The sequence below is a fragment of the Mustela nigripes genome, chromosome 14, assembly GCF_022355385.1.
Source record: "Mustela nigripes isolate SB6536 chromosome 14, MUSNIG.SB6536, whole genome shotgun sequence".
NCBI lineage: Eukaryota > Metazoa > Chordata > Mammalia > Carnivora > Mustelidae > Mustela > Mustela nigripes.
In genome coordinates, this window is record NC_081570.1 from 36,734,164 (window position 1) to 36,742,554 (window position 8,391).

General features: G+C 44.4%; 1 protein-coding gene across 1 annotated transcript; it reads right to left on the reverse strand.

Annotated features, from left to right (window-relative positions):
- Positions 1-2,429: 2,429 nt before the first annotated feature.
- LOC132002048 (cytochrome P450 4A12A-like) lies at positions 2,430-8,163 on the reverse strand. The gene is made up of 4 exons (XM_059377080.1): positions 8,070-8,163; positions 5,656-5,711; positions 5,435-5,511; positions 2,430-2,607 (listed from the first exon to the last, which is right to left on the reverse strand). Exons 1-4 carry the CDS (start codon positions 8,161-8,163, stop codon positions 2,439-2,441), a joined length of 396 nt encoding a protein of 131 aa, XP_059233063.1. The 3' UTR covers positions 2,430-2,438.
- Between the last annotated feature and the right edge of the window lie 228 nt (positions 8,164-8,391).

Sequence of the window (8,391 nt, forward strand, 5' to 3'; positions counted from 1 at the left end):
CTGGTAAGACTCTGACCAAGACAAATTTTGGTACCAAGAATGACTCTAGAGAAACAGAATCTTAACAGGTTTTCTGACTTGGTTCTGGGTTTCATGAATTGGTTCTCTACTAGGATTATTTGGAAAGGGACTGGTGACTCTAATACCAATGGTAAAGAGCACACCAGTAGCCCAAGGCCTGATGTTGCAATACACAAGACTTCACCACTGGATGTTGCTAATCAAAGTCTTGCAAAAGGCAAGGTTCTGGTGATCAAGTATTGGATGCCTTAAAACATGTTAGTCAAACTAAGAAGCACAAGAAGATTGACTAGATGTCCATGTTGTACTGAAGATGTGGGAAAAGGAAAAAACAATGTGGAGGCTTCAAGTTCTCAGACCTAAATAAATCAATAACCTGAAAGCTTCTATGTCTGCACTGAAGATCACTCTGACCTGTAGCAACAAGCTTTAACCAGGACCCAGATTCTGAAACTAAACCCAGGTGTCATCCTGCCTGTGCCTGAATTGTCAGCAAACTGAATTCCATATCTTGCAGCATGTCAACTGTTACAGTTAGAAAACTGGGAAATGGGACTCTGACAACTGGAAAGAGGACATATGGGAAGAGCCTCATGAGCTGGAGACATCAACCCCCATATTTTACTGAGTCTTCTTTGCCAATTGGGGAGGATATCCATTCCAGCTAGGCATTCCAGAACCAGAGAAATAACCTCAGGATAGGTTTGGGTATACAGCACCAGCTAGCTGGCAATAACTTGCAGGGTGGAAGGAAGGCTCTCCAGGGGGTTGTATTTGCTTTAAATCAATGGCCACTACATGGGGCTGTTTCTCCCATAAACAGGACTCACCCATCCAGTACTCAAGGGATAGAAATAGGAGCAGAACCACTCATTTTTACCCCTAGTGATCTGATTAGCAAAATAAGGAGTACTTATCCATGTAACTTTGTGCTGTGTTGTCCTAGTGGTCTTATATCTGAAAGTAAGAGTGCTTCCACCAGGAGACACAAGAATGACTGCATGAAGCTAACTCCTGGACATTTTGGGCTCCTCACGGGTCTAACTCAGAAGCAGTGACTGTACTGGATCTATCCTGATTACCAAGGGGGGAAATTGCCAGTTTCCTTACCATGAAGGTAAGAAAAAATATGCTTGGGATGGAGGAAATACATAGGCATCTCATAGAACTACCTTGCGCTATCATGAGAGTAAATGGGAAAATGCCACAGCCCAGTTCAGGCAAGACTAGTAATGGCCCAGACCCTTTAAGAGTGAGGGTCTGGGTCATGGCACCAGGCAAAAAAACACAACCGGCTGAGGGACTTTCAGCAAAGGGCTGAAAGGGCAAAGAAAATAACCGAATGAGTAGTGGAAGAAGGCTGTTATAAATGAGAAGGATGGCCATATCCTAGGTTATAGAAATAAAGAGGGTAATTATTTCTAGCATTTTCCTGCTTTGTTATGAATATGATTATGTGCACATGGGTGTCAGATTTTTTTCTTTCTTGTCTTATATCCTGCACAGAAACCAGATATGTGGTACTAATATTTAACTTTGTATCATAGCATGTAGGTCACAGGATTTCAGGGAGAAGAGAGAATACCCTCCAATGACTTCGCTTTGTGCTTGGGGAAAAGGATCAACACACATTCAATCATATGAAGGTTAGTTGGTAGAAGTGTGACTTTATTATACTTAAATTGCAGATAAAGTGTGGTTTAATGGAATGTGTGAATGATAAGAGGACACATGGTAGACTGTGATGACTAGCTTTATGTGTCAGCTTGGATTGGCTGGAGTCCCCATTATTCAATTAAAAATAAGTCTAGGTGTTGCACTAAAAATTTCATGGGTACTGTTAACATCTGTAACCAATTGCATTTAAGAACAGGATATTTCCTTGATAAACGGGGAGGCCTAATCCCCTCACTGAATAGCCTTAAGAGCAGACGTTTAGAAGGTAGAAAATGCAAGAGAAGAGATTCTCCCTTAGAGGTTCTGTAACACCTTTGTTGTGCCAGGGAGACCCATTCCCTATTTCTGATCAGCTAAGCTACAGGATCATCAACTTGTGCTCTTTTAAGGAGCCAAGTCTGTGTAATGTGGTTAAGCAGCAAGGAACACAAAGCAGATAGAAAGGAACAGCAACGGGGAGAGGACAGACAGCCTGGGGGACAGGCCACTGTTCATGACTTACATGGATAGTCAGAGCTACAGCTGGGTAGGAGAAAGGTAACGGGCAAGCAGGTGAGAATCTTGGGAAAGGGTGAGATGGAGAAGGACAGACATCTGATGCACAAGGGGAGGAGAACAGGAGGCTGGCAGTGGGCAGAGTGAGAGCAGGAAGTAAGCAGAAGAGAGCAGACAGGAGAGACTGACAGGAAGACATGATGGCAGGCAGGAGGCTCTCAGGGCTCATTTTGTCCCCACAAGGGTTAGAGGAGCTTCCTGAGATGCAGGTGGATCCCATTCTTGGACATCAACATAATTCTTGGAGTGGGAACAGGGACCTTAAAAGGATGTGGTGCCAGCTCAAAGCGGAGCAGGGTCAGGGCCACTGCCACCTTCATCTCGTTCATGGCAAAAGTCTTCCCGATACAGTTCCTGGGTCAGGGAGGGAAAAGGAAATGAGAAGTGGCCTCAAACCCCCTGGTGGGAATAGCACATACAGGGCCCTCTTGCACGGACCCAGCCCAGTTCCCTTCCATCAGGACACACACACATCGCTACACCTACCCCACCTTGCTTATTTCACACTCTCCCCTTGACCTTTGACAAAGCCTACACTCTTCCAGGATTAGCTCCTACTCCTATCTGTGCTCTTAGTAGGCCTGAAATTCTGTTACAAGAAGGTCAGCACCTTGAGCCTCAGGACCAAGTCAAGGGATCACTAACATAGTTTATTATTAAGTTGTTCGCTCTCTGCAAAGCCAGTTCTGGTTTCACAATGGGGAGAGCAGGACAGGGCACCATAGGGGGTGGGCTGGGTCATCCTTTAGGCCCTAACCATCTGGGGCACACAGGGGTCCAGATTCTCAGAGTAAGGACAAGACAGAGCTGGGTAAGGAGATCATAATGGCACAGAGAAGCTTCTGCAGAGGCAGAGCCTTAGTGACGCTCAACCTGCTACACCATCTGCTTGCCAGGTTGAGTCCAGACTCCTGCCTCCCCCTCAGCCCCTCAGTCAACCAGCTGCTGTAGTCTTCCAATTCTACTGCAGAAATGTCTCTGCTGCCATCCTTCTACCTCCTCACCCAGACTTTTCTGTCTCCTGCCTCCATTCCCGCTCCTGAAGCCCCAGCCAAGCTCAGAGCCTCCCTCACCCTTCATCACAGGTACAACATGTCCACATGCCTCAGCTGACATCAAAGTCCTCTCTGGGCTGTTGGCTCACTCACTTGTCACCTGCTCAACTCCTCCTCCTCCCAGCTCAGCTCCTGCTGAGGAGATACCAGAGAATGCCCTCCCTCCTCCTCTGCCTGCCACATGCTCAAGGCTAAGGGCAATGCCAGGCTGTTTTCACCCCCACCTCTGCCCACTTTGCCTCTTCATTCCTGGACCCTGACATCACCCTAATAGTTTAATCAAGGACATATCACTTTCTAGAATAGGACATTGCCAGGAATATGGAACTTCCTACAGAGGGTCAATTAGTAATGAGCGAATGAAGATAAGAAAGAAAGAAAGAAAGAAAGAAAGAAAGAAAGAAAGAAAGAAAGAAAGAAAGAAAGAAAGAGAGAAAGAAAGAAAGAAAAGAAAGAAATGATAGATAGATAGATAGATAGATAGATAGATAGATGTCTCTTTTGAGTGGTGGCATATATTTCTTGACTGTGAACTCCTGGAAGCAAGAGCAGTATGCCATCTCATAGCAGAGGACTTGGCACACAGAGACAGGTTTAATAGGCAGTCTTATAATTGAATGATGTCTATTGAACTGAAAAAAAAAAAACCGTGAATGGAATAAAATATGAGTAATCATTAGTTCTGAGCTAGGAACTGAGCTGTGTATCCTTTTCCTGTCTCTACTGGCAGTCAGTTGACTTGTACCAATGTCTAGAGGAAGGTCTCAATCCCATCGAGAAACAAATCCTGGAGCCAGTATCTGGAAGCACAATTTGCTTAAAGATGTTGTGTGAAAGTGGACTGGAGGATATTATGCTGAGTGAAATAAGTCAGGCAGAGAGAAAGCCAATTATCACATGGCATCACTTACTTGCAGAACATAAGGAATAACATGGAGGACAGTAGGAGAAGGAGAGGAAAAGTGAATTGGGGGAAATTGGAGGGGGATACAAACCATGAGAGACTGTGGACTCCGAGAAACAAACTGCAGGTTTTAGAGGGGAGAGGGATGCAGGGATGGCTGAGCCTTTTGGTGGATATTAAGGAGAGCACATATTGCATTGAGCACTGGATGTTGTACATAAGCCATGAATCATGGAGCACTGGGTCAAAAACTAATGATGTATTTTATGGTTACTAACATAACACAATAAAAAAATTGTTTTTAAAAAGAAAGTGGATTCATTTTGTATGTGAGGGATTGACAGATTCCTGTACTTGGAAAAAAACAGTTTTCTAGTAACTACTTACAGAGTTTCCTGCAGTTACTATTTATAGAACACTTTCAGCAGCACTGGAAGATTTCATAGCAGCCACTCTGGACAATAGTCTTCCCACTGAACAGCCACTTCCGTGTGCTTTACATTTTACAGACCAGGTAATGTTTAAATGCCAATACAAAAAAGTGTCACATACAAAATAGTAGGTTTTCTTCAAAGGAGTTGATTGTCCTCAATTTTATGCTGCTTGCCAATGTTCACTACGTATACTGTGGAATATGATATGCCAGTCCCATTCAAATAAAGAATTTTGCCAACTGGAAAAGTTGTCAATGGTTATAAGAATATTAATGGGTAGTAAACATTTTGTTGAATGAGATTGAAAAAATAAAGAAGACAGCCATTGGTGTGAGACTTTGTTCAAACCATTTCTGTACACAACTGGAATGCTTATAAGAACCCAAAGGAAGTCCAAACACAGGCAAACATCACTGATACTATGAGTGTAGATAATGAATTAGGTACAAAAGACAGTGGCCTGGATTAGTGGTAATTGAATAAGAAACATCTGAAATATTTTAAAGGCATCCTCCTAAAGTGAGAAAAATACTAGAATATACTGAACTTTGGAAAATTGTCACACTAAACTGTGGTTAACCATTGGGTAGAGCAACGGGTCCAAGTCTTCATGGCAAGCGATGATTGCCACCTTCTTTTTGAACGCAGAGACACACACCTCTTTCCCTACACACAATAATACAACGCTAGTAACTGCAGACACTACAGATGAACAAAGAAAGTCACAAACATCAGGTATTCACTCAATTCACCCAAGTGATACCCCCACCCAAGTACAAGTGCTTCACCTTGATCCTCCTGAGAAGGGCAGGAAAGCATGGCTGTGTTGAGAGGAACCCGGTGCAAACCAGGAAGGGTCAAACACCTACAGAAGGAGCACTAGGGTAAGGACAGGTGTAGTCAAGCTCTTCCTTCCAATCATCCAAGGGACAGCACAACCAAAGCTGGGACAGGAAAAGGGGTTGTTCAGCAGCAATCATCCCATCCTTTCCTCCCAAGGCCATCACACCTCTGCGTTTGGCCATATCTTTGGGTTGTGGTGAAGGGCATAAAAGGAGAGCAAGACTAAGAATCCAGTTGGGCAGAAGAAAGAAGACAGATCATACCTGCCTGTGGGGCCCAGGTTTACCCACACACAGTTTGGCAGCCACAGTGAGGGCCACTTCTCCTCACTATGAATGGAATGATGGTGTTACAGGAGAGGTGGGGCAGACATTGCCCAGCAGTTGTGCACATGTGCATAGATTAGTAGATTAACCATGACCAATCTGAAAAGCAGGGAAGAACTGGAGGCTTACTTTTTGAAGCATCTCAAGGGAAAACTCACATTTATCAAGTACCATCCATGAACCCTCAGGGAATATGCATGGGCTCCTCCATCCTCACAACAACCCTCCAATGAAGGCTCACATCTCCATTGTTCCATGAGATACATGAGGCTCAGAGAAGCTGAGCCACTTGCCTCTGACCACCCAGCTAGGATGTGATAGGGTTGGGATTCAGAGCAGAGAGGAGCCATAAGGCATCCTCTATCCATAGCAGGGATCTCAGATCTGGTCATTAGCTACTCTCTGCAATCAACCTGAGGGCTCGCCTGGAGACTGGACCATCTTAGCTATGATGATTAATTCTCTAATCTCTCTCATTAGCATAGAGCATATAAGGAAAAACCTCATCTCCCCCTGCCCCATCTGATTGTCTCTCATATCTCAGGGAATGAGAATATTAGCGCAAAACCCAAAGCCACATTCAGAGGCTGTCAGGTCTTTATTTCTTGGATTACTAACTCTGTGGGAAGCACACCATATACCTCATCTGAACAACAAAGGAAATCTTGATTTTTCTTGAGGGGCAAATGAGTCTGAAAGACATGCACAAACTGCTCCAGAACATGTCCATCACTGGGGCCACCCTTCTCCTTAGATCCAGTACAGGGACTGCATCGTGGGAGACTCTTACCACGAAGCTGTGTTACCTCATCCTCTAGGATCCCTCAAACCTGTGCAGCAGGGCCCCCGGAGGATCCTGTTTTAGCACAGCTGTATGCCTCCTTTCTGACTGCTTGTTCACCAAGCTAGTCGGCTTCCAGAAACTCCTGCTCCTGCATTGTGTCAGTAGTTCCTCTGGAGACCCCAAGGAGCTAGATGGTATTCTGCCTGGCTTGTCCTCTCACTGGATCACTCTGACACCCACTGGTATGTCAGCTTTCCAGACAACCACTTGGGACAGCCATCTCTCCCTAAGCAGGTCTGGCCAGGACCAGCTGAGACTCTGGTAGAGGCAGTGGTGCCCATAGTGGCAGTGGCAGTAACTCTGTAGGCTGATACTCAGTGTCTACTGGCTTTCAGGCTGTGGCCGCTCACACAGGCAGCATTCCATGACAGCCGTTTCACCTGGCTCCTCCTGGGAACTTGGGTCACAAAATATGTCCCCAAAGCGAGATACCAGGACAATGGACAGAAAATAAAGGGTCAGCACAGGCAATGAATTGTCAGGGTGCTGTGGGCTATGCTGGCCTGTGGTCTCCCTGAGACAGAAGGGAGGTTCAACATTATTTTGAAATTATTATCATTCCAGGTGAGGGTCTAGCTTGGCAGAGCCTGTTTTACCTTATAAGGATATTACTTATGTGATGCTCAAAATTATTATTTTTGAATTGCTCCCAATCAAACAAGTGTGAGGGATGACTGAAGGCATTTAACAGACTATTGAGAATTGTGATCTATTTAACTTGATATTATGCCAAGTATACTTTTATCAGATGACTTATGTACTCTTGAATTCAACTCTTTTGAGTGGTACATTTACATGAAGAAAAGAAGATGGAGACGATCTCGAAATTGTTAAACTAAGTGTATTTTAAAGATTTTATTTATTATTTGACAGACAGAGATCACAAGTGGGCAGAGAGGCAGGCAGAGAGAGAGGAGGAAGCAGGTTCCCTGCTGAAAAAAGACCCCTCCGACCCCCGACCCCATGCAGGCCTTGATCCCAGTATGCTGGGATCATGACCCGAGCCAAAGGCAGAGGCTTTAAACCACTGAGCCACCCAGGTGCCCCAAACTAAGTGAATTTTAAATTAACTCAAAACTGCCTATGATCTGGAGATCTTTTTATGGAATTTATATTTTTTTGCTATTCTCTGTTGTGATTGGAAACACCACAAAACGTGAAGCTCTACATCTGTCCCAACCTCTCCTTTCTTTTAGGTCAAGGCCTAGAAGATCCTAACCTCTCCCTCTTCTAGGAATGGGGTGGAGGGAGGCAGGGGGTGGTATAAAGAGTCCTCCCCATCTTTCCACTCTGGAATCCCTGTTCCCTTATCTGGTCATATCATAATTCTCTGCTTTTTCATAGCAAAGCTTTTTTGAGTTGACAATATTTTCTCCATAGTTAAAAATCATTGGCATGATTTTACCTTACCAGCCCACTTCATTTTGGCTTCTATATCTGTCACTTCAACAACTCTTTCTATGATTATATCTGACTTCCATGTCACTAATTCCAAGAGACACATTTCAGCGTTGACCTCTGTTGTCTCAGGAGCACTTGACATCCATCATTCAACGTGTTTCAACAGTGTCTCCTTATATCCCACAATACCTGGTATTCCTCGTGTTCCTCCAATGTCTCTGTTTGCTCCTTTTCCTCATCTAGAAGCTCACACTTCTTGGCAAAAATTTTTTTTAAAATATTGGAATCACTTAAGGTAACAGACCAACACTGCTACACACATTTGATGGTT

Bases quoted from the DNA above. Each gene is read 5' to 3' on its own strand.
- LOC132002048 (XM_059377080.1), bottom strand. From the start codon at position 8,163: ATGTGTCTCTTGGAATTAGTGACATGGAAGTCAGATATAATCATAGAA. The intron at 5,712-8,069 runs GTAAGGTAAAAT...CTGGATTCTTAG, and splicing joins AGCCAAAATGAAGTGGGCTG to TCTTGCTCTCCTTTTATGCC. The intron at 5,512-5,655 runs GTGTGATGGCCT...CTCCTTCTGTAG, and splicing joins AGATATGGCCAAACGCAGAG to GTGTTTGACCCTTCCTGGTT.